The 26,900-nt window shown below is 36.3% G+C and overlaps 1 protein-coding gene across 1 annotated transcript in view; it reads left to right on the forward strand.

Moving 5' to 3' along the window:
* SLC26A11 (solute carrier family 26 member 11) overlaps positions 1-26,900 on the forward strand; it is a 46,768-nt gene that overhangs the window by 2,123 nt on the left and 17,745 nt on the right. The window contains exons 2-12 of the mRNA XM_023502674.2: positions 2,336-2,565; positions 3,508-3,700; positions 4,734-4,819; positions 6,131-6,210; positions 7,461-7,603; positions 12,597-12,772; positions 14,955-15,027; positions 15,225-15,275; positions 20,652-20,712; positions 22,072-22,127; positions 25,562-25,702. Of these exons, the coding sequence (XP_023358442.2) occupies positions 2,336-2,565; positions 3,508-3,700; positions 4,734-4,819; positions 6,131-6,210; positions 7,461-7,603; positions 12,597-12,772; positions 14,955-15,027; positions 15,225-15,275; positions 20,652-20,712; positions 22,072-22,127; positions 25,562-25,702 (1,290 nt within the window). The remainder of the gene's footprint in view (positions 1-2,335; positions 2,566-3,507; positions 3,701-4,733; positions 4,820-6,130; positions 6,211-7,460; positions 7,604-12,596; positions 12,773-14,954; positions 15,028-15,224; positions 15,276-20,651; positions 20,713-22,071; positions 22,128-25,561; positions 25,703-26,900) is intronic.

Consider the following 26,900-nt stretch of genomic DNA (forward strand, 5'->3'; position numbering starts at 1 on the left):
AGTTTGCCATTTTACAGATAAGGAAACTGAAACACAGTTGTGACCTGTCCATATGTAAGCTATGGCTTACATAGCTAGTAAGCATCTGAGGCCAGATTTGAACTCTGGAAAATGAATCTTCCTGCCTGTAAGCCTAGAAGTCTACGCACTATGGCTCTATCTACCTGCCATCCATTTATATAGACATACATATATATGTCACAGGGCCATATACAAAAAGTAGTATGGTATGTGGTTGAAGACCCGACCAGTCAGAAAAATGGGTTTACTCCTGACTCTCACACAGACTGTGAGACTGACTGTCCATGTGACCTTGGACAAAGCACTTAACCTCTCTGAGATCTAAGAACTATTTGGTGTTCTGCCTTTGTGGAGGGATCTTCCTAATCAGAAGTTCCTTATATCTGTGAAATCACAGGTCCAGCAAAAAAAAATATATGTATGGATGAATGGATGTTTAGATGGATGGATATATTGATGTATATCTGCCCTGAAAAATAACATTAAAACCCTTCTCAGGTTTTATACAAGCCAAATTTAGGTGAAAGGTTTGGTCTCTTGAATCGAGGTGAATGGCTTCCCTCCTGAAACCAAAGCTAAAGCTTGTTAAAAAAAAAAAAAAAAAAAAAAAAAAAATGGGCCCTAGATTTGGAATCACATTGTTCAGGATCAAATCTTGGCACACCAGTCACTTACTCTGTGGCTTTGGGCTTCATTTGTAAAATAGGATGTTTGACTAATTAGCCTTTAAGATTCTTTCCGGCTTAAAAACTATGATTCTGATCCCCCAGTGTCATATTAATGGATGTGTGGTACTAGGGGAAGTTGGTCAGGAAGCTAAAGTATATGGGAGGTGATTTAATGGGGAGGTAGGATGACTTTCCAAAGGCAAACCTTATTTGTAGGATGTCAGGGGATTAGGGAGAATGACTAGGGACTCAAGTCTCCAGTTTTCTTCTTTTAGTACTTACCTTTTGTGAGGTAGGAATGGGTGATTTAAAGGAAAGATGTCACTGAGATCAACCCTTCATTTTATAAATGAGGAAACTGAGGCACCGAGAAGCGAAAATTATTTATCCAGGGTCACATAACCCCGTTATTATCTGAGATGGGATTTGAACTCGGGTCTTCCTAATTTTAAGTCTACTGCTGTATCCACTATGTCATTTTGAATGGGGAAACACTAGTGAAAGAAAGAAAAAATTGATAATGCAGAACAAGATAGGTTTGCCTACTTCATAACTTTTGCTTTCTTCTCAGCCTTTACCCCTACCCTATCCCCTCCAGTCTAGAAAAATGCAGGTGATCTTTGTCAGGCCCCCCAGATATATACATACATACATAAATATGTATATATATATATATATATATATGTATACATATATGTGTGTATATATAAATTACTACTGCCATCTAAGTTGATTTAACCCATTTACCTATAGGACACTAATGCTTTTTCTAAAATGGGACTATTTAAGTATTTTATTTCTACTTCTGTTAATCTGGACAATCTAGATTTCTATAAATATTCATCCATTTTACTTAAGATTGTCAGATTAATTGGCATACATTTGGTCAAAATAGCTCCTAATTTTTGCTTTAATTTTGCCCTTCATTGGTGGTAAGCATTCTCTTTTCATTTTTATACTGATAGTTTGGTTTTCTTCTTTTCTTTTTCTAATCAAATTAACCAAAGGTTTTTCTATTTTATTATTTTTTAATAAAACCAACTCTTAGTTTTATTTATTAGTTAAACAGTTTTCTTATTTTCAATTTTATTCATCTTTGCTTTGATTTTCAGAATTTCGAATTTGGTATTTAGTTAGGGGGGGTATATTCTTTTTCTAGATTTTTTAGTTGCATGCCCAATTCATTAATCTCTTTTTTCTCTATTTTATTCCTGTTAGCATATAGAGATAGAAAATTTCCCTTAAAATTTTTTGTTTTGGCTGCATCCCATAAGTTTTGGTATGTTGTCTCATTATTGTCATTCTCTTCGATGAAATTATTGTTTCTATGATTTGTTATTTGATACACTCATTCTTTAAAATTATATTATTTTGTTTCCAGTTAATTTTTGATCTATTTATCAATGGACCTTTATCACATGTAATTTTTACACTAATTCTCTAAAGGCTCATGATCTCCAGGAGGTTTATTGTTTTTACCCCAAGAAGTCTTTTTGTTTTCCCCTGAACATTTGGATGGCAGAGGAGCTAGAGGAAGATAGCAGGGATAACAGGCCTTCCTGAATTTCAGGATCACTGGTAATAAAGATCCCCATTGGAAGTTTCTTCAGCTCCAGTTTTTCTGAATATTTTTCTGTTTTTTACAGGACTGTTTACTATCTGCAGAGCACAGGTCAGATCAACAGATTTCAGCATGACAGAGAGAGCCTGGTGCTGTTCCCTAAAAATAGTTCAAAAAAGGCTTCCCGTACTGGGATGGCTTCCCCACTACTCTCTGAAGTGGTTACAACTGGACAGCATTGCTGGGTTCACTGTGGGGCTTACTGTTGTACCCCAGGCTCTGGCCTATGCTGAGGTGGCTGGATTGCCTGTCCAGGTAAGATATTTAAGTTCAGTCCATAGTAATCCATTCCATCCAGCACTGTGGCTGTTTCTGTTGTAACCTTTAATTCTTATTTGTCCAGTAACAGCACAATAACGTGAATACACATGTGTACACATATATACATGCACATTGTTATATGATGCCCATCTATTTTTGTATTTGCATATAAAAACAATACATGTGCATATATGAAATATATACATATATAATATAAATACTTATGCAAATGTCTTGCTCAAGAGTTTTTAACTTTTTGTGGTTCATAGAATCACTTTGATAGTCAAGGAACCTTATGGATCCCTTTTATATGTATATAGAAATATATATAAAATGCTTTTAAATGCATAAAACAAAACTCATGGAATTGCAAAGGAAACCAATTATATTAAAATCTAGTTATGGAAATTTTTTTTAAAATTCACAGACCCCAGGTTAAAAGTCTCTAACATAAGTAATTATAGATGTACATACATATGTATATGTATGTATATATAACTATAACATGTTATATGTTGATCTTTATAATTATATGTCTATAACCATGTAAAACTATAAAGCGAGATATAACTATAAAGAGATATGAAATTAGCTAGCTATCTGGGTAACAATCTATTTAAAAATGAATATAGAGAGGCAGCCTTAGAGATTCATATCCCACCTCTGATAAATGCTGTATGACTTTGGGTAACTTTTTACTAATTGTCCTCTAGCTAATTAACTTACTATACTATTTTAACTTCCTATTAATTGCCCCAAACTACTCTTTTAAGACCATGGATACTAAAGAATGTGTTAACCTGTACTGGTAAAGAGCATCTCCTCATGGAATTGCAAGCCTAAGACCTCTTTCTGTATATGTACTTAGACAGACAAACACATAATTCAATGACTCCTTTATCCTTCTTATAATCCTGTCTCTGTTTCTCCGAGCAGTATGGTCTCTACTCCTCCTTTATGGGATGTTTTGTGTATTTTTTCCTGGGCACCTCCCGGGATGTGACGCTGGGCCCTACAGCCATCATGTCTTTACTGGTTTCCTTCTACGCCTTACACCAGCCTGCCTATGCTGTGCTCCTAGCTTTCCTCTCTGGCTGTATCCAGTTAGCCATGGGGATCCTGCACTTGGGTAAGATACCTAGAACTTCCTTCCAGTTCTTTCTGGATCCATTTGGGAAGACTCCCTATCTTAGCTTCTGCCTTCTTCATTCTATATTTTCCAAAAGAATGGAACAGCCTCTCCCAAGCTAGGGCACTGGACTGGATGTTGCATTTTTATTTGCAAGCTATTTGATCCTGGACAGGTCATTTAATCCCTGTCTGACTCATATTCTGCATCTGCAAAATGGAGATAATGATAACATCTACCTTAGGGTTGTTTGAGGAAAGAATGAAGAAATATTTGTAAAGCACTTTGTAAATTTTAAAGCACTTTATAGCTAGCATTTATTATAATAATCACATAGATGCTAGCTATAATCATTTCTCCTTTTTCTGAAAAGGAATAAACAATTCAGTGTAATTCCATTATTTTCTTTTTTTTTCCTTTTTTTTTTATTATAGCTTTTTATTGACAGAACATATGCATGGGTAATTTTTACAATATTATCCCTTGCACTCACTTCTGTTCCAACTTTTCCCTTCCCTCCCTCCACCCCCTTCCCTATATGACAGGCAGGGCAGTCTCATACATGTTAAACATGTTAAAGTATATCTTAGGTACAACATATGTGTGCAGATCCATACAGTTCTCTTGTTACACAAGAAAAAATGGATTCAAAAGATAAAAATAACTTGGGAAGAAAAACAAAAATGCAAGTAGTCCACATTCATTTCCTAGTGTTCCTTCTCTGGGTGTAGTTGATTCTGTCCATCATTGATCAACTGGAACTGAATTAGATCTTCTATTTGTCAAAGATATCCACTTCCATTAGAATGAATACATCCTCATACAATATTGTTGTTATGTATAATGATCTCCTTGGTTCTGCTCATTTCACTTAGCATCAGTTCATGTTAAGTCTCTCCAAGCCTCTCTGTATTCATAATTCCATTATTTTCAATGTGTCACTTGTTACACCTCCACTTTCTGATATCTCCTGGGAACCAGAAACTGCTTAATTTAAGAATGTGTCACTCAGATTTTCTTTTGTGTTGGCCAGGGTTCCTTCTGGATTTCATTTCCCTTCCTGTTATTAAAGGTTTCACATCTGCTGCTTCCATCACCATTGGGTTTGGCCAGATCAAGGTAAGAGCCTTTTATTCCTTCATAGTGCTGCTGCCCATTGTTAGGTGGTCTCTGTGCCCAGGTATCTGAAGGGGCAGTAAATCCCCAAATCCATTAACTGTAACATGCCCAGATAGAGCAATCTTTTTCCCTGGGAACTCAAAGCATTTTACAGTCATTGTTTCACTTGACTTCAATAAATAAGGACATAGCTAAGGGCTGTGGGGGGGGGGAGGGTTCTTATCAACCTTAGTCTTACAAATAGGGAGGCACAGTCTTACACATTGGGAGGCACAGGTTGAACACTTTTGACCTAGGGCCATTTTCCCTCATCTCAGAATGGTACTTGGGAGAAGCCTAAAAACCCTTTCAGTTTTTTGTTTGTTTGTTTGTTTTTTTACTGAAATTAAGAAAAATTTTAAAAAAACAACTTGCAATAAACATTGAGAAAGAGAGAAGAATGAGCTGATTTCTTAAAGTCCCTTCCAGTCCTGAAGTTCTGCAGGACACTCATGTTTAATAAAATTGGGTTTTTGTTTTGGCCAGTTTGCCACTTTGTTTTCTAATTTATCTTGAAAATTTCCAGTCACTAATGAGAAGCCAAACAACACTTGGCATATGTGCTGAGGTCCCTCTGCTTGTGCTTTTACCTTGCCCCTCAATTCTTTCTCCTGTCTTCTCCCCTTTTCTTTAGAATTTCATGGAAGGTGCTGCTCTGTTTGTGGGGGGGGGGGGGCGAGGAGAAGGAGGGGATGCATCAGAGAAGGAAGAATCTGACATAGTGGGAGGAGAAGAGAATGAAAGAATGCACTATCATTCTGTTAATCCCTGCCCCACAAAGTGTAGAGCTTTGATAAAAATGCAAATATTCCTCTACTTGACAATTAAAACCCTTAAGTACCTGACTTTCTCCTACCTTTTCAGCATTATTGCATATTATTCACCTTCACAGACTCTACAATACATCCAAACTGGCCTACCTGTGCTGTTCCCTAGAAATGACATTTCTACCTTCCATCTGTGAATCCTTTACATGGATATACTCATTGTCCTTCAAAATTTAGCTCAATTGTGAGTCCCTATTTAGTCCTTTCTTTATTTCCCCTATCTGCTAGTTCCCTATCGTTGAAATTACCTTATAGTTAGTTAGAATAGGTATTTAATATTTATATATTTTATTAATCATTATTATGCTTATATTTATACATACTTGTAATTATTAATATACTTGTATTATTGTACTTATAATAAATATTCAATGAATATTAATTTATTAACATTTTATTTATTTAATTATTTTTATTGATTTGTAAAACATTGGGCCTTGCACAGAACCTCTTGGGTCTACAGGACATTCCTCAGCAGTTTTTCCTTCAGGTGTATTACACTTTCCTCAGAATTGGGCAGACCAGGTAAGCCACCGGTCTTCTGTCATTTTATTTGCAGTCTATTGGGGAGGGAGGAAAAGAGGGAAGTTTCTTAACCCCCAAAAGAAACACAGAGGATAAAGACCTAGAGCTAGACAGGAACCACATCCAGTCTAACCTTTTTATTTTACAAATGGAGAAATTGAGGCACAGAGGGGTGAGGTTACTTATCCAAGATCACTCACTCAATAAATGGCAGAGCTGGGATTTGGTTCTGAGTCTTCCAACTCCAAATCTGTTCTTTTCACTATGTTATGTTGCCTCCCAATTACTTCCTACTGTAATTTCCATCTTTGGCTGTCACCCACATTAGATTTCAGCCCTCAGAGAAATCAAGAAGTCAGTCAGTACCCATGATTGATCACCAGTGTCATGCTATTGTAGTTGTTCAACCATATCCAACTTTGTGTGACCCTATTTGGGATTTTCCTGGCAAAGATACTGGAATGGTTTGCCATTTCTTCTCTAGCTCATTTTACAGATGAGAAGAAAACTGAGGCAGACAGGATTAGGTAACTTGCCCAAGATCAAACAGCTTGTAAGTGTCTGACTCAGATCTTCTTGAATTGAGATCCAGTGTTCTATCCACTGTACCACCTAGCCACCCTGATATCATTAACAACATCAGGCACTTGGAGGAGTGAGTGAGCATTGGACATTGGAAGAACAGGAGGAAGAAGAGATAGCTTCTGTCCTCAACAATTCTGGGGAGACAGAACATCCATGTGCAGAATAACTGAAAAACACTATAGCGAGCCCAAAAGTTAAGATAAAAATAATATAAAAAGAATGCATCCCTCCTTCTGAGAAGGTGCCTTTTGGTGTTGATGAGTAATCAGAGATAGATTGAGCCAACCCAAGAAGGCTTAGAGCCATATATCAGTGGAGCTGAAAGAGCCCTTTGGGATCTTACCCCTAATATTTCACAGAAAAGCAAATTCAGACCTAGGAAGAATAACTTACCCAAATGACCCAATCACCAAGACAGGTGGTAGCTTAGGTAGGATAAAGCCCAGGGCTCTGGACACTTATTCCAGTGTTTTCAGTGTACCTCTGTTTTGCTTTGGAAAAGGTTATAAAGTAAGCTAGGGAAGCAAGGGTTAATAAAAATGAGGAATTGTGTTCCAACTAAAGAGAATGACAAGCTTTAGGAGAGGAGGAAGACAGGCAGATAGGATGTTTGCTCTAAACATGGGGTCCCACACCGCCCTCACAGTTTGATTCTCTGCCCACAGGGTAGGAGATGCTGTCTTAGGGCTGATCTGCATAGTGCTCCTGCTGCTGCTGAAGATGATGAGGGAGCAGGTGCCACCCCTCAATCAACAGGTGCCGCCTTGTGTCCGGCTCAGCCGCCTGATAGTCTGGGCCACTGCAACAGGTAAACTAATGCCCTGGAGGATGGAGTGAGGGACGTGACTGTAGGGAAAAACAAATGGGAAAAAAAGGTTCAGTTTTCACTTAGATCCTAGAACCATCATCTTATATGGACTTGCCAAAAAGGTGGAGCTAAACTAATTGACTTAGAAGTAAGTAAGGAACTTAGAAAAGTGTATTGAGGGCAATTCTGAGCAGTTAGGTGATACAGTGGCTAGAATGTCAGATCAAATCTGGCCACTTGACCCTGCTGGACTCCATTTCCTCATCTGTAAAATGATGAAGAAAATGGCATATCACTTCTGTATCTTTGCTAAGAAAACTCCAAAGGAGATCACTAAGAGTCAGACATGACTGAATAGCAACAACATTAAGGGAAATTAACTGTTATATATTGTCTCTAGGAAAGTGGTAACTTTTGGCTCCATTCTGCCTGGGCTCTTCTGATGAAACAGACAGTAAATTCTATTATTGAGGATTTTTTTTTCTGATTAGTGTCTTATAAATAAATGCATGTTTCTATAGCACTATATCATTTATAAACTCTTTAATCATAACAATTCTGTGAAGTAGTTGACATAATTGTTATTTTCATTTTTACAGCTACTCTGATACTTAGAGATTTATTTTTTTAATGTTGCACAATTGAGCAGAGATGAGACTTGAATCAAAGTCGTGTATGCCTAATTTCACAGCTCTCTCTATTTTATCCTATTTCCATTTATCTCTTATTCATTCAATTGAGTTCTACCCAAGGGTGCATATGATAAAATGGTAGTCTGGTGAGATTCCTTAGGAGAAGAGTGGGAAAGGAGATAGAGCTGAGGAGAAGGGAGAAGGAAGGCCAATCTTGCTCTCACTGTCATTTTCAACTGCTCTGAGTATTATTCTGTTGTTACTTCCTTCTGTGACTTGTTTTCTAGAATCGATGAATCTTAGAGACCAAAGGTCTAATCCAATCCCTCCTACAGAATATGAATTACAGGATAGCATAGGAGGACTGAACATCAGCACTGCTCCTTATTTGCACTATGACTTTTAGCAAGTTGCTTCATTCCTTTGAGCCTGTTAACCCATTTGTGAAATGTGGAAGGTTCCTTCCAACTTTAGATTTTTAATCCTTACAATGTCTCCAACAAGTGGTTCTAGTAAGTGATATAATATCACCATTCAGAATTGGGAGTTTACACTATTTACTTACCTTATTTTGGGTAAATCCAACCCTCTCATATCTACATAAATAGAATCATTCTAAAAGGATCACTTGCTTTCCCAAAGAATTGACTACAGGCTGATTGTAAATAGTGAGCTTTTCTTGTGCATTTAAAGTATGATTCAACTTTGGTAGGAAGCTGAATGGTCTGTTCCCAGATCCTGAACTCCATGTCCCTAGTCTCCAGTCTCTATGGTGTGGACTTAAAGCAGTGGACACAGGCTAGTGGCTAATATCCTTCCTCTATATAACAAAATCATCGATGAATAGAATTACTGATTTCCTCCAATGGCTTCATTCTAGATATGGATGAATGAGTGGCAATGTCTCTGCTTTCTTGGAGCTTATAGTTCAAGGCAGATAGACATCTAGCCAAGACAAAATCCACAGAAACATATCCTTCTGTATTCATTTAGTGAACATTGTCTTTGAGATTTCTATCTATTTCCTGGGTCATTCAGTATTCTCTTTCCCTTTCTAGTCTATGATTCCTTTTAAGGGAAAGTTCTTTAAAAAAGCATTTTCTTGTAGGGAACTCAGAAGCCCACAGTTCAAACAATGTTTAAGATAAAATCTGATCTTAAAGCTTTTTTATAATTTTTAGTAGTTATTGATATATATTTTCATATAAAGAGTGAGTTTTTTGGTTGAAGGAGGAGTAACAAAACTTTTTTAAAGTCCCTTTTAAAAATTTATTTAGATGACCATCAATTTATTTATTTGCTTATTCATTTATTTTTGACATTCATTTTTAAAAATTGAGTTCCATATTCTCTTCCTCCTTCCACACTGAGATGGCAAGCAATGTGATATCAATTGTATATGTGAAGTCACGGAAAATATATTTCCATATTAACCATGTTGGGAAAAAAAAGTAAAAAAAAGAACCAAAACATTTTAATCAGCATTCAAAATTAATCAGTTTTTTTTTTTTCTGGAAGTTAATAGCATTTCTTATCATGATTCCTTTGAAATTATCTTGAATCATTGTGTTGTGATCAGAGTAGCTAAATCTTTCACAGTTGATCATCCTTATAATATTGTATATTACAATATTGTACAATTTTGTACAGTGTTTTCCTGGTTCTGTTTACTTCACTTTTCATCAGTTTATATTAGTCTTCCAAGGTTTTTCTGGAAGAAAAGATTGCCATTTCATTTTTTCTTTCTTTCTTTTTTTTTTTTTTTTTTTTTGTTTTTAGTGAGATATTTGGGGTAAATGACTCACCCAGGGTCATACAGTCCTTGCATCAATTGTCTAAGACCAGATTTAAACTCACATCCTCCTGATGCTAGGCCAATGCTCTATTCACTGTGTCACCTAACTGTCGCCACTCATCATTTGTAAATTCTTTGATTTTTTGAGGGACATAGAGACTAATAGTGATATCACTACTTTTTCTCTTGTCATTCCACTCTTAATCACAAACCAAATACACTGTAGTTGCTCAAGCTTGCAATGGCTCTTAGTTTATTCCCTCTGCTTTCAGACCAAGTCTACAAATCCACTGTGGGTGAGACTTCCAAATACCAATATATATCAATACTAATAAAAATTATAAAAAAAGCTTTAAGATCAGATTTTATCTTAAACACTGTTTGAGCTGTGGTTCATTGTACTCTTAAATATCCTTAAATATTCACTCTGCAGTTATTGTCTCTTTTTCCATGTTGCTGTTTTTTCAGCAATAAGTACCCAGGGTTCTTCAAATGTTTTTGATCACACAATTCCATCAGAAAAAAATTTCTTTAATACAGACTGCCAATGTGTGTATATTTTTTTTTATGTAAGACTATGTAAATAATTATGGCTGTTATAAACTATGAAAGAATATAAGTTTTAAAAGATCAAGATGAAATAGTATGTCTAAAGAATATTTGACTATAATTTAGTAATATAGTATATACAACTTATAGTATTTTTAATAGTATTGTTTTTACAAATACATGTAAAGATAGTTTTCATCATTCATTTTTGCAAAATTTTGTGTTCCAAAGTTTTTTTTCCTCTCTCCCTTTCCTTTCCCTCCCCAAGACAGCAAATAATCTGATATAGGCTGTACATGTACAATACTTTGTTTTTCCTTTTTTAAAATTTATTTTTAATACACATTGCCTTATGAATCATGTTGGGAGAGAAAAATCAGAGCAAAAGGAAAAAACTATGGGAGAGATTAAAAAAAAGAATAAAAAAGTGAATATAACACAGCAACAATGTTGATCAATTCTGATGGACATGGCTTTTTCAACAATAAGATGATTCAGGCCAGTTTCAGTGATCTTATGATGAAGAGAGCCATTTACACCCAGAGGGAGGACTATTGGAACTGAGTGTGGATCACAACATAGCATTTTCATTCTTTTTGTTGTTGTTTGCTTGCATTTTATTTTCTTTCTCATTTTTTTTCTCATTGATCTGATTTTTCTTGTGCAGCAAGATAATTGTATAAATATATTTTTACCATGTTTAACATATTTAACATATATTTGATTAGTTGCCATCTAGGAGAGAGGTTGGAGGGACGGGGAAGAAAATTGGAAAGGTTTTGCAAGGGTCAGTGTTGATAAATTATCCATGCATATGTTTTGAAAATAAAAAGCTTTAATTTAAAAAAAAAAAAAAAGGAAGTGAACATAGCTTATGTTGATTTACATTCAGTTTTCTTAGTTCTTTTTCTGGATGCAAATGGTATTGTCTGTTTAAAGTCTATTGGGATTGCTTAAATCACTGAACCACTGAGAAGAACCAAGTCTTTCATAGTTAATCATTGCATATTCTTGCAGTTGTTGTGTACAGTATATTCCTGGCTCTGTTTGTTTCAGCATCAGTTCATGTAAATGCAGGGCTTTCTAAAATCAGCTTGTTCATCATTTTTAACAGAACAATAATATTCCATTGCCTTCATGTACCACAACTTGTTCAGCCATTCTCAATTGATGGTTATCTACTCATTTTCTAATTGTTTGCATGTACAATACTTTTAAACGTGTCTTCATATTTATCATGTTGTACAAGAAAAATCAGACCAAAAGGAAAAAAATCATGAGGAAAAAAGAAACAAATTTTTAAAAAAAGGTGAAAATATTATGCTTCTACCCACATTTAGTCTCTATAGTTCTGTCTTTGGATGCAGATAGCATTTTCCATTTCAAGTCTACTATAATTTTCTTGAATCATCGCATTGCCAAGATGAGCTAACTCTTATCACAGTTGATCATCACATAATCTTGCTGTTACTGTGTACAGTGTTCTAATTATATCCTTGTAGCATCCCAAGTTTCTGATGATATTTTTGCAAAAATATTTACACTAGTGGGGTTAGAAAAAGTTAGGAATTTATTTCCAAGTGTTTTCTGTTTTCATAATTTTCATAATTTAGCATCATACAGTGTTATAGTTGAAAGGGACCTTAGTGATTGTCTAGACTACCCCATTTATTATTCAGATAAGGAAACTGAAGCAAAGAAGAAAATCAAGCCATACAACATAAAAGTAGTAGAGCTGAAACTAGAACTCATATCTCCTGGCTATTAACCCAGAACTTTTCCCCACTGTATCACAGATTCATACATGAGTGTAACACACAAGGGTTTGTGATATGTACATGAACACAGTACACAATGTATATGTTGTATATCCATGTATTTGTTATGGAAAAGTATCAATAAGTTTTGGAAACAAAGTTATATAGGGAAAATAAAATTAACTTGTTTTTTCCTTGTATGCTAATTCTCTTTTTTCTAAAGTAAAGTTTTAACTGCTGCTATTTCCCTTCTGTTCTAGCCCGCAATGCTTTAGTAATACTGTTTGCTGGCTTGATTGCCTACTCCTTCCAGGTGATGGGATCTCAGCCATTCCTTCTGACTGGGAAAACAGCAGAAGGTCTTCCTCCCTTCCAGCTTCCTCCTTTCTCTCTGGTCACTCCCAATGGGACTGTGCCTTTTCACCAAATGGTACAGGTGAGTAGAATTTATGACCATCCCAGGCTACAATGATTTCTATAGATGCAAGAATACCATAGAGGTCCCAATGCTGTTTGGTGATGAGATCCAATTCTCAGTTGGAATTTCAGAATTCTTTTTTTTTTTTTTAATTTAATAACCTTTTATTTACAGGTTATATGTATGGGTAACTTTACAGCATTAACAGTTGCCGAACCTCTTGTTCCAATTTTTCACCTCTTACCCCCACCCTCTCCCCCAGATGGCAGGATGACCAGTAGATGTTAAGTACATTAAAATATAAATTAGATACACAATAAGTATACATGACCAAACCGTTATTTTGCTGTACAAAAAGAATCAGACTCTGAAATATTGTACAATTAGCTTGTGAAGGAAATCAAAAATGCAGGTGGGCATAAATATAGGGATTGGGAATTCAATGTAATGGTTTTTAGTCATCTCCCAGAGTTCTTTCTGGGCATAGCTAGTTCAGTTCATTACTGCTCCATTAGAAATGATTTGGTTGATCTCGTTGCTGAGGATGGCCTGGTCCATCAGAACTGGTCATCATATAGTATTGTTGTTGAAGTATATAATGATCTCCTGGTCCTGCTCATTTCACTCAGCATCAGTTCGTGTAAGTCTCTCCAGGCCTTTCTGAAATCATCCTGTTGGTCATTTCTTACAGAACAGTAATATTCCATAATATTCATATACCACAATTTATTCAGCCATTCTCCAACTGATGGACATCCATTCAGTTTCCAGTTTCTAGCCACTACAAAAAGGGCTGCCACAAACATTCGTGCACATACAGGTCCCTTTCCCTTCTTTATAATCTCTTTGGGATATAATCCCAGTAGTAACACTGCTGGATCAAAGGGTATGCACAGTTTGATAACTTTTTGAGCATAGTTCCAAACTACTCTCCAAAATGGTTGGATTCGTTCACAACTCCACCAACAATGCATCAATGTCCCAATTTTCCCGCATCCCCTCCAACAATCATCATTATTTTTTCCTGTCATCTTAGCCAATCTGACAGGTGTGTAGTGGTATCTTAGAGTTGTCTTAATTTGCATTTCTCTGATTAATAATGACTTGGAGCATCTTTTCATATGACTAGAAATAGTTTCAATTTCTTCATCTGAGAATTGTCTGTTCATATCCTTTGACCATTTTTCAATTGGAGAATGGCATGATTTCTTATAAATTAGAGTTAGGAATTTCAGAATTCTTAGCAAGAAGGTGGAGATGAGGCATTGCTTTTTGGCAAAAAGATATTGAGGAAAAATTATAGGCTGAAAAAGAGTCTGGTGAAATGGTTCTTTTCCTTCTAAGTAAGAAGGTAGCAAAGGAATATTACTTTCCCCCCCTCGCCCCCCCCCCTTTTTTTTTTCTGAGGCAATTGGGGTTAAGTGACTTGCCCAGGAAGTGTCAAAGTGTCTGATATCAGATTTGAACTCAGATCCTCCTAAATCCAGGGCTGGTGCTCTATCTAGCTGCCCCAGAATATTACTTTTTTAAAGACCTTCAGAGAAAAAAGATTTTGCATCGCTCCTCAGTTATTCTTCCAGAATTCTTCAATTTTGGCACATGAGAAAAAGAATAGAAATTCATTCTCAAATCAGTTTTGTAATTCTTAATATGAAAAATAATGTAAAAGCAATTAAATCAAATTCAGTTAAGCAGGAAGATAAATTATTATAGGTTTTTACACTTGGGTATTAATAAATGCTGTTTAATAAACTGTGCCATCTGCTAGCTTCATATTTTTAACTAATTATTCTTGCCAAATTGATACTTAACTCAGTTGATGCTAAACTACTAAAAAAAAAAGTCATTTTTAAATTTTGCATTCCTTATATTTTGGCATCTCAAATCAAAGTCTCAATTCCTTTGTCCTAGGCTTTGTTTATTCAGAATCTCACAATTCTCAGTAATAGAAAATCCTTCATTTTATCTTTATCTTAGATTTATCATGCTGTGGATTAAAATGTGTTTCCTCTTCTATTGTCTTTAGATAATAGAACTCATATAATTAGAATTCTTCTTTAAAGGTTAACCCTTATTCAGCTTCTTGAGTCAGCCCTGCCTCATAGAATATTAGAAAGCAGTGGATCTACTAAGCTGTAAAGATGTAGGTCTCTAGAGCCAAATTGGTGAGAATATTCACATTTTCCTTCTTTTCTCTCAGGATATGGGTGCTGGGCTGGCTGTGGTGCCCTTAATGGCCCTGTTGGAAAGTATCACTATTGCCAAAACCTTTGGTAAGACCTGTTTGCTAAAAATGTCCTTTTCTTGGCATGTTCCTATATTCAAACCTCTCTCTGGGATTTGTCTTTATCATGCCCTTGCCCTAATGCCCTTGCCTATTCTTCAGCCTTTTACTTGGACACTTTGGTGAAAGGGACGCCCAAGAATTCATTCACATTAATAACTATTTTTTTCTCTCTCATTTCTTTAGCATCTCAAAACAATTATCACATTGATTCCAACCAAGAGCTGCTGGCTATTGGTAAGACCCTAGTCACAGATTTCCAGAGATGGACTTGTTGAATTATTGAATTAAAAGAATCTTCTAATTTAGACTGTACCAAGAATGAGGCCTATATAACCCAAGAAGGTGAAAAGCATTTTTTAAATGCTTGCTATGTGCAAGCACTGTGTTAAGCATTTATACACTATCTTATTTGAATTTCACAACAACCCTGGAAGGTAGATGTTAAGTGCCTTGCCCATGTCACACTAGCTGAATAAGTATTAGAGTTTGAATTTGAACTCAAAATTCAACTCTTTCTGACTTTAGACCCAGTCTTTTATCTACTGTACCTCCTAGCTGCCTAGGGAGAGATTAAAATTATAATATTAACGTACTTTTACTTAGATGTTTATGACTTAATGAGTTCCTAATACATTTTAAACATGGAAAAACCTTGAACCTTATGAACTTGGTCAGTTTTAGGCTTAGGCCATGATATTTGGCTTTTGAGCAAGGGTGGGATTTTTTTTGATCTGTTTTTCTTGCTTGCTGTTGTTTAGTTTGATCTTTTACAATGGTTCCTAGTTAAATTAAATCTTTAAATGAAGAACACATTAAATTCCATTTTTTTTAAAATGGAAGAAAGCTAAGGACTAAATAATGGGCTGATTGGAAACATTGGTTTTGATTTTTTTCCACAGTGGCAAAAACTTTGATTCAAATATATGGAAGACTCCCTTTTTGGAACAAAAAGAAAGTTACCTTTGATCCATTGGGATTATTGAGGTCAATGTGGAAGAAATTAGCACTACAAATGCCAAAAGTACTAATTGGCACTCCTTGTTATCAGTGGAAAAGCTGGCCTGCCAAAGCAAAGAGAATGAATACTGTTCATTGTTCAGTTGTCTTTAAACATCAGGCAGTTAAGAGTCAGAGGCAAATGAACTTTACATTTTTTTTTTAATCTGCACTGACTCATTTAATTCATTTGTTGATTACTGTAGTATTCTTTGTTAGTTTTCTGGAGGTCTTGGGACCAGCTTTCATATCAGTTGAGTAATCACCACTAGAATAGCCATGTGTAAAGTCCAAAGTCCAAATTCTTTATTGTCTCCTTGCCTGGGGCCTGGTTAGTTTTCTTGAGGTCCTTTAGATGGGCTTAAGTCTCAGTGGAGGGAGCAGGAGGACAGACCAGCTACCACTAGGCTGATGAAGATGGAATGAATGTCTCTCCTTGGCTCTGAGAGCTTGAGTTCCTGCCTCCAGTCCTCTTGTCTTCTCCAAGTCTGTCTCCCGAGCCTTTCAGTCTCCCAGGAGAGCCACTTTGTCCCAGCTTTATAAGCTCTATTCTAATTACATTATCATAGGTGTGAATCTTATGGAACTGTATTAAGTACTAAGTATATGTACTGAACTAGAGAACTATTAATCGCCATTTTAAACTAGATAAGCATTGTCTATTCAAATCCACTGAGTTAGTCCTTTGTAAGAATCCTTGTTTCAAGTACAATTTCTGGCCTATAACATCTCCTGCTTTCTTTTGTTTTAGAACATAGTTGGTCATGCCCTCCCTGACTTCTCAGGGAGGTGAGAACCCCAAAAAGGAGGTGATTACATCTTCCCTGACTCCTCAAAAAAGGGTTGAAAACACCGAAAAAGGAGGTGATCTCACCCTCCCTGACATCTCAGGAAGGGAGATGAAAACACCAAAGGAAAATGGGGAATCAAACCAGATTAGCAGGTTTCTGAAGGGTCTCACTTGAAACAGGTATACATAAATCCATATTACACAAGCACATAGCAATATAGCATAGGCTAGTAATGATGTAACAAATTACATGAATCAATATGAGGAATTACACATGTCCATAAGTCCGAGAAATAGTCCAAAATCAATCTATTGTCCATTGTCCATAATAGGGAAGACTATGTGTCCCTAACACATAACTTCATGTACCAGGAATCCAATAATTCCTGCAAGTTCTGAAGAACTACAATAGTCTCATCTTGTAGTAGGGAAATCGATAATTCCTGCAGATTTTGAAATCCTGTATCAGTCTTATCATATCTCAGGAAATCTAATGATTCCTGTTGGTTTTGAAGTTTTGCAGCAGTCTTATCAACAATTTTTCATCTCAGGAATCCAATGATTCCTGTGGTTTTTGAAGTTCTGTAATAGTCTCATTATCAGCCATGCTCTTTCAGTGTCAGATGTTTCTTAGGTCTTCTCCTTTGTTTCAAGATTTTCCTCTGTTTCTTTCTCTCTCCAATGGACAAGGCGAATATGGCTCATTGGCACTCATCTGATTCCTTCTCCATCTGTAGAGATACAAGCAAACCCTCTTCCTCAAGCAGTTAACCTATCTGGTCCCTTCCATTCACCATTTTCTGGATCTCGCCACATCACCTGGCGATTATCTAAAAATAGTGGAGCTGCTTACACTGGACACTGCCCTTCTGGTGGGTTATAAAACCTGTCTGCTGGAGCTAATGCATCTTTATCAAAAATTTTAAAATTAATGGTATAGAGAGCTAAATTTAGAAGTTCTCTAGGGTTACCTGTGGCTCCCCCTTTCTTTTGTTTTTGCAGGAGTGTCTTAATGTCTCTGTTTCTCCTCTCTACTATTGCCTGACCTTGAGGATTAAAAGTTATGCCAGTGGTGTGTAAAATATGATACTAGGTACAAAAGTGTGCAAAATATTTAGAAGTATATACAGGACCATTGTCTGTTTTTATTGCTTGTGGCACATCCATGATTGCAAAATCTTGTATAAGCAATTCAGGGACCATTCGGGCTGTCTCTTGCTGCTGGTGTTGCAAAAGTAAGTCCTGAAAAGGTGTCTACTACAACATGAACAAAAGACAGATGGCCAAATTTTTATAATGAGTCACATTCATTTGCCAAAGTGCCGGAAAATTCTTCATCCTCATGCAGTTGTCTCTCAAGTCCTAAATTCTCTTCAATTTGTAGTTGCTCAGTGATAGCTTTATCAATTAATCTGGAATCATCTATATTTTGTGAAGGCACTCTTCTTTTGCTTGCAACTAGTTTCTTTTCTGATCTTTGAATACTTCCAGTTCCAAAGTAATCAAGCACTGATGTAGGTATAAGTTTTATTGGTGACAAAGGTTTATTCTTAATTTGAGTTTTTTCCCCAATAGCTTTCTTCCCATTTGATGCTCTAATATGACTACTTGAAGATATTCCATTTTCTTTTGGTTTAAGGGATGTCTTCTTACAAATAAATTCATCTTCTTCATCTGTTTCTGAAACATACATCACAGGATCCTGTTTTAGAATTTTCTGAGGTTTATAAGACATCGGCAATTTCTCTGATTGGCTTTTAGCATTTTTTACCAATACTGTCTCTTCTGGCTCTGAGTCTGAATCATAGATGACTCTCTTTTTCTTGTTTGCATGCTTTTCTTTTACATCATCTTCTTTGTTCCTTTTTTTGATTTTGATGTTCCTTCAATAGTCTTTGTATTCTCATTCTTTTTTACTGTCTCATTAACAAGTTTCTTTCCACTTGGAACAACCCCAAAGAATTTCCAGATGTCCACGTGGAGCTTGCACTGCTCATTTTCTGTCCCAAGAAAATGCGGCTGGGCTAAGAGGAAGCCCGTCCCCGTTCCTTGGAGCTGCTACAGGAGGGAGCTCCCAGCACCTGGCATTCTGAAATTCTTGCACCCTGGCTCCTGCACAGCATGCTAGTTTTGAACTGACATGGTCAGTCTGTGTGGATTCAAGTCTCTAAATTCCCTAACACAGACTTTAGCAATGTCTTCCTAGGAGATCAAAGCTGGAGTAATTCCTTAGTTTACCTCACTGTGACTTTCACATTTCTCAATCTTGGCTTACTTCTTGGTCAGAGGAGTCTTATGGAAATGTAGAATTTGGGGCTGATTGACCTAAGACATTTTATCTAGTAATGTTCATATTTATCATGTCTGGGCTAGTTTTCTGGAGGTCCTTCAGACAGACCTTGGTCTCAGCAGAATAATCACCATGAGAATAGTCAGGAATAAAGTCCAAAGTCTTTATTGTCTCTTACAGAGTGTGTGTCTGTCATAGTCTAACCCAGTCCCCTCCAGTAGTCGGGACAGTCTGACTTCAGTCTGACTTCCTATCCCCAGTTCTTATATACCCTATTACAATTACATCATTACAGCTTACTGAATATGTGTGAACTAGAGAACTATACATCACCATGCTAAGTACTAAGTATATATGTGAACTAAATAATCATTGTCTCACCAATTCCTCTGAGTTAACACCTTGTTTCAAGTATACTTCTCCAGAGTTCTGGCTTTCTATACCTGTTGAGCTTTCTTCCAATCAGGACAGAAAAGGATTCCATTGTATGTATGACTGGTTGCTATTAGGGGTTTGTAGCTTGAAATCTGGATCTTAGGTTGGGCCAAGTTGGGATTATTGAAAGTCAGATCTGAGTATCACAGTTGGTTAGAGTTTATGGCTAATAAGGTTCAAATTATAGGTTGCATAGGTTAAGGGTTTTTGCATGGGGAAAAACTCCATTCTAGCCATAGGTGATATATTCTTAATACTTGGACAGGAACTATTTGTGAATCTTTATTTTCAAGAATTTTTAAATTAATTTCAAAGTGGTCTTGATAGTGAGTAGGTGTTAAGTGTGATTATTCCCTTTTTAGCTGTCCAAGAGACAGTGTGGTAGAATGGACAGTGTTAGACTAGGAGTCAGGAGAACCAGGGTTCAAATTTAGCCTCAGACACCTAACACTTTCTAGCTGTGTGACCCTGGGCAAATCACTTAACCCCAGTTGCCTCTCCCCCAACATGGACAAGACACTGAATATATCTAAGCCTTAATTTTCTTATCTGTTAAAGAAGAGTTTTGGATTATATGGCCTCTTGGGTCTTTTCCAGGGTTAAATCTTTTATTTTAATATTTTTATTTCCTCCACTGGACAACACAGTGTTTGTTTAATGATAATCTGAATCTGTAGGCCAGACATCTTGTTATTATGTGTCCTTGGACACAAAGGTAATCATGTGAGACTAGAAGATAGGAAGCTCATTTTCAAAATAATTTGTATTGGTTACATACACATTTGTAGCATTACATTTTAGACTAAGGCAGAGAGAAGTAATTTTTTTGAAGTTACACATATATAATAAAACGACATTACAATTTTATCGGGTGAGTTTTGGCCAAGATTGTCATGGAACTAAGTCAGATGGTAAGTACGTTATCTTTTCCTTAAAGAAACTAATGGGAAATCCTAATATTAGAGTTTCCTTGATTCCATTGCTTCCATATACTGGCCCCAGCCTCCCTAAACAGCCACAGTTACTTCCTTGCTCCACCTCTACCTCAGGAGATATTCCTTACTCTCACTAACCAAATTCTTCCCTTTTGTTCTTTTAGGTATTACCAATTTACTGGGGTCCTTTGTTTCTTCCTACCCTGTCACTGGCAGCTTTGGACGGTGAGTAATCAGATCCCTACTTTTCCTCTGGTCTCTGATGTTGGGATCCTACAGCCCTACACTCTACCCAAGCAGAGGATCCCACAGCCTGAAGGCAGACAATCCCATCTGTCAAATTACCTCCCAACTCTTAAGTCAAGTAGAAGTCTTGGCCCTGAGACCCTCCCAGTCCCTGGACAAGATTTTTTAATATTTTCAGAGATGATACATGGCAAGGACAAAAATGTATCCATAGTTGTATGGCAAAGGGCTAAGCTTTTGTGTACTCTCTTTCTCTGGGATCTCGTACTCTATCCTTTCCTCTTTTAGTTTTTCTTGGATATCTAAATGCTGCCCACCCTTCCAAGATCATCTCAAATCCCAGCTTCTTTAGAAAGCCTCCCTAAACATTCCATCCCACAGCAATCTCTCCAATTTATAAATTCCTCTCACCTTCATTTTCTGGATACTACTTTTGCCAATTAATCTTGCATTACTTTTTGGTACATTATTCTTATCATCATATACTATTACTCAAATCTTACATTGCTGCTCCATTTTTAATAAAATAAATATATCCTTGTATCTCCTTTGGTTCATAACACATAGCAAATATTTGTTAGATTCTTTAAATTTAATTCATATAATAGAGAGACTGGTTTTTCAAACTTCTTTCTTTCCTCACTTTCTTGCCTAAAACTGAGCCCTCCACACTGATAAACCCCATCTACTGCTCCTCTAGGATCCCATTTTAGATTCTGCTTATGTTGACAACCTAATAGAGTTATTCTAAGGGTCAAGGGTCCTGTATTATATTCCATTAAATCTTTTCATCTTCTCCCTACTCCCAGAATTCCTTAGACTGTCTCCCATTCTCCTCATTCTATCCTATATTTGTTGATAGGTTGTCTTCCCAGGGAGACGTTTTTAGGTCAAATAATCTCTTGCTTTTGTATGCATTTTCTTAGTGCTTAGCACACTATGATAAATAATAAGATCTTAATAGTGCTTTTTCATTCATTCATTCCCAGAGCTCTGATTCCAGCTTTTTTCTTTGCCTCTTGATCCTTGGCCACCAAAACAATCTTTCTCTTTAACTATAAACACTTAGAATGGGGCATCTAGATGGTGCAGTGCATAGAGCACCACCCCTGAAGTCAGGAGGATCTGAGTTCAAATGTGACCTCAGACACTTAACACTTCCTAGCTCTGTGACCCTGGGCAAGTCACTTAACCCCAATTGCTCAGCAAAAAACCAAATAAATAAATGAACACTTAGCTCAGCTCAACTCAATGGGCATTAAAGTTAAGAGTTCCATCTCCAAGTATCCTTCTTTCTCCACAATTCTGTAGTAATTAAGCATTTGAATTGTCTTCTAGGACAGCAGTGAATGCCCAGACAGGGGTATGTACTCCAGCAGGAGGACTAGTGACAGGTAAGGAAATTCCCTGGCAGATGCTTTTTCTAAGCATCTCCAAGAAATGCTTTTGTTGTAGGCTAAGCTTGACTTTTGGTAGTTCAAAATCAAGATTGGAACAAAATGAAGCACTCAGAATATTTTTATAAATTATTTTTTAAAATAAATTTTTATTGGTAACATTTGTTTTTATATTTACTATATTTCTTCCTGTATTTCTCTTTCCCTTTCCCAGAGAGCCATCTCATATTATAGACTTTTTTTTTTTTTTTTAAGAAAAAGAAAAATAAAGTGTAATGGGCTGAGACTTGAGTTGATGCACTGAGGTCCCAAGCACGTGAGGCTAAATAGTAATTGGACTATACTCTATTAATATACATGCTTGGATAAAGAATGGCCCCCATCCACTCTCTGTGCAAGTCCTGATGTGTTGTATAGGAAATTATGATTTTGGTGGGTGGAGGCAGAGAGACAGGAAGAGAGGCTGGGAGAGATTGGCCTGGGTTCTATGCTTGTAGCTGCTGGTCATGTGGCTGCTGGTCTAGCTAGCTTCTTGACTCAGCTGCACACATTGCTATTGCCCATTCTCTTCCACCTCTGATCTTTCTTCACTGAGAATAAAGATTGACAATTTTCCCCTAACCTGAATTCCTGACTCCGGCTTATTTTAAAATACACGGTCTTCACATTAAAGAAAAACAATCAGAAAAATAGATCAATATATCTAAAATCTCTAAAACTATATGCAATGTTACACATTCACTGACTGCCTACTTTCTTCTTTGGGACTATGTTTGTTGCCTGTAATTATGCAACTTTTTTTTTTTATGGTTACACTCATGAAATCCTTATAGATACCAAGCAAGGACATAACATTTGGCTCAGGTAGATGTGGATTCCCTCAGCTCCATACAGAAAATCATTTGGTCTGTAGGATAGAGAGAGGTGACCCTTAAGGCTATGAGAATTCTCTTTAAGTCTGAAGATGTCTGACTTCTCTCTTGGGTTGGCCATTTTTAAGTCCTTTAGCAGTCTGGAAGTGTCAGTTAACTGGAACCTCATCCTCTAAAACCAATCAAATCTTTTTTTGGGGGGAGAGGGGGAAAAAATGGAGGATCCTAAACTAGTCTTACTGATGGGGACCCTGGTAGTTAACTGCCTTTCACACCCTTCTATATCTATTCAACTAATTGTTATATATTTACATAGCATTTACTGTGTGCCAGGACTGTAAAGTGTCAAGCACTTTACAATTATTACCTTATTTGATCCTCACAAAGATAGATGCTCTCTATATATTCACTTGGCAAAAAGATCAGTATTTGATAAATAAGGTAGTTTCTAGGCCTTTTTGGCTTCTCCATTGTGCTGGTTATTTTATAGCATTAAACTTCTCCCTTTTTTAAGTAGAGAAAACAAGCAAAATTGAAGTTGAGTACTTCTACCTTTTTTCTGTTATCTGTTAAAATTACCCTAGCTACCAAGTGGTGATCCTAGTTCCTTTTTAAAATTTCATTTTGGATTTCAATTGACCAAAAAAATTTTTTGTGATCTTTAGTGTATTTGAGAGCCATAGCCTAATCTCAATATTAGTCTTCCTGATACTATTTTATAGGAAGCCTCTTTGGTTTTGTACTCTTGCTTCTATCTTTTGTACATAATAAATGTTTATCGAATTATACAATTTTTTTTTAGTGTGAGACAGTAGTAGAATGCTTGTTGGTCTTAAAAGTCAATAGAGTTGTTAAGTCATTTCAGTTTTGTCCAACTCTTCATGACCTCTTTGGAGTTTTTTGGCAAAGATACTAGAGTGGTTTGCCATTTCTTTCTCTACTCATTTTTCGGAGAAGGAAACTGAGGCAAAAAGGGTTAAGTGACTTGTCTGAGAACAGATTTGATCTCATGAAGATGAGTGTTCCTGACTCTAGATCCAGTTTCTACCCCACTGTGGTACCTAACTGCCGCAGCTTAGTAGAGACCTGGATCCAAATCTTAGCATTGATATTTACTAGCTTATAGAGTTGTTGTGAAGATTAAATGAGATAATAAATGTAAAAATTTTGTAAATCTTAAAGTACTTTTTGTCCGTTATTTTAAAATATGACATGATCGCAGAGATTTCTTTGAAATCACATCAGCCTCTCTTAGATACATATTTTTCCTTGTTGATATCACTTAAAATTTTATCATTACAATTTCATTTCGGAAAACTTTTTATGATCCTTTTTTTATGATCTCTTTCAGATTCTCAGGCAATACGATTCTATCTCTTTATTTAAATTCTGTACAGTCTGATTTCCTAAAGTTCCTTGAATATACCTAGCATTCCTTTTCTTTGTTATTGTGTACTCCAAGGTGACATGGTCCTTTTACTTCTACTTTATCCATCCAATAGTGGGTCCAGAATAGCATTTTCTCTCATTATTCTTCCTGTTTTCTAAGAGGTGAAACTATCAGCAAGGCAGATTAAGAACTTATTGATTATTTTGCTGATTAGTTGAAAGATTACTGTTATATCAGCTACCATGGCTTCTATCATCACCAAGGGGTTGTAACTTAATATGAAGATGTGTATCCTCTAGATATTGATGCTGTCTTATCACTCTATCTGATCTCTTTCTTGTAGGGGAAAATGTTTAATCTTCCATTTCTGGATTTTAGTCAAGAATTCCATTCCATCATTGTGGGTAGTGATACTTGGGAAGTAAAATTATTTGTTTTAAAATCCCAAGTTCACTTTTTGAGGTAAAGTAAAGGAAGGAACAGAAGTGGCAGAACTCAGAAAGTAACTATTAATAGTTTTATATCAATGTGGCTGGAACTTTCTAATCAGTTACCTAAAGAATTTTGTGTTTGTCTCTGTACTGCTTAACATATTAATCAATGACTTGGATAAAGGCATAGGGTGGTAAAGTCCCATAATGTGTTTGCAGATAATACCAAAATAACAATCAAGAGAGTAATGGGGGAAACTTTGTAAATGTTAGCTTTGATAGGGATAACAAAGTCTTGCATTTGGAGTACAAAAATGTCAGTTTCATAATTAAGATGGAGAAATTATGATTAGAGCTTAATTGTTCTGAAGAAATTCTGAAGATTTTGGTGCACTTCAAGATCATTATGAGTTAGCCAGAAAAGCTAATATGGTCATGGGCTAAATTAAGAGAGAAAGAAGGGGAACATTGTATTATACCCTTGTCATACTTCATCTGAAATATAGTGTTTGGTTCTGAGCTGGCTAACCCTTTTTCAGGTACATTATAGTAGAAATTCCTTTGCTGTATGTGGATTAGAATAATTGGCTCCAGAGGTCCCTTCCTACACTGAAATTCTGTGAATCTGGATCTGAGCCTCTGGAATCTTCATGTAGTGACTTGGAATCATGTGTATTTTGTCTCCCATATTTCATGGTAGTCATTCAATCTTTTATTTTCCCTTTCTTGCCTCCCTAGGAGTTCTGGTAATGTTATCTCTTGCCTATTTGACTCCACTTTTCTACTATATACCCAAGGCTGCTCTGGCAGCTGTCATCATCATGGCTGTTGCCCCTCTATTTGATGCTAAAATCTTCTGGAAGGTCTGGCATGTAAAAAGTAAGTATTTGTACTCTCTTTGTCAAATGAGCTACAGGTATGGGGCTCAGGAATACATTGGATTTGTACTACATCAGGATGGGAGTCTGATGGTTCATGGTTCTAGAGGGACACCAAGAGGCTAATGTAAGCAGGGAATTTGTATCAGGAAAGGTTTTGCATAATTGAGTCCAACACTGAAATGATAAAAGGAGAGCTCATGATCATGAGTTACTCCCAATGGATTACTAAGCTAATTCTGTAACATGTAGCCTTTCATGTATTCTTCTCTATTCCTTCCATCCCTCTCCTGCCCTGCTTAGCCAGAGGGCCAACAGGAAAAGAATTCACATATATAAAATTCATAGCAGCTATTGTGTAGCAGCAAAGAACTGGAAACTATGTTGAGACTCATTTGGGAAACAGTTAAATAAATTATAGTAAACAAATATAATGTAATATTATTGTGCTGTAAGTGATGACAAAAGGGATGGTTCAAAGAAACCTAGGAAAACTTTATGTATAGAGTGATCCAGGGTGAAGTGAGAAGTACCAAGAGAATAATTTATATAATAACAACATTGTATAGACAGAAAAACAACTTTGAAAGACTTTGAAAGAACTCTAATCAGGCAGCAAGCTAGGTAGGATATTGAATAGAGCACTGGACCTGAAGTCAGGATAAGTTCAACTTACTAGCTGTCTAACCTTGGGCAAGGCAGTTACCCCAATTATTCCCCCCTCCAAAAAAAGAACTCTGATCACTACGATGACTAGAGAATCTATGAATCAGGTTACCCATCACCTAATAGAGAGCTAATGAACTCAGGTTGCACATTGAGACTTGAGAAAAGCAAAAGCAAATTCTCCCTTTATAACCAATTCACATAATAGCTATGTCTGGAAATCTGTTTTCCTTTGTATGTCTAGGTTATCATCTCTCTGCCAAGGTGGGGAAAACATGACTCACTATGGATCATCTAGAGCCATGACTGAACCTTATGCTAATTATAAATCTTGAGACTTTCACTGTTATTTTCCTTCAGTGTTGTAGTCATTATGTATAACTTCACTCTGCATCAGCTTATACAAAACTTCTAAGGTATACCTGAATCCATCCCTTATCTCATTTCACATATTGCCATAATATTCTATTACATTCATTTACTATAATTTGTTCAGCCATTCCCTAATTGATGGGCATCCACTTTATGTTATA

Source organism: Sarcophilus harrisii, chromosome 4, assembly GCF_902635505.1.
Source record: "Sarcophilus harrisii chromosome 4, mSarHar1.11, whole genome shotgun sequence".
Taxonomy (NCBI): domain Eukaryota; kingdom Metazoa; phylum Chordata; class Mammalia; order Dasyuromorphia; family Dasyuridae; genus Sarcophilus; species Sarcophilus harrisii.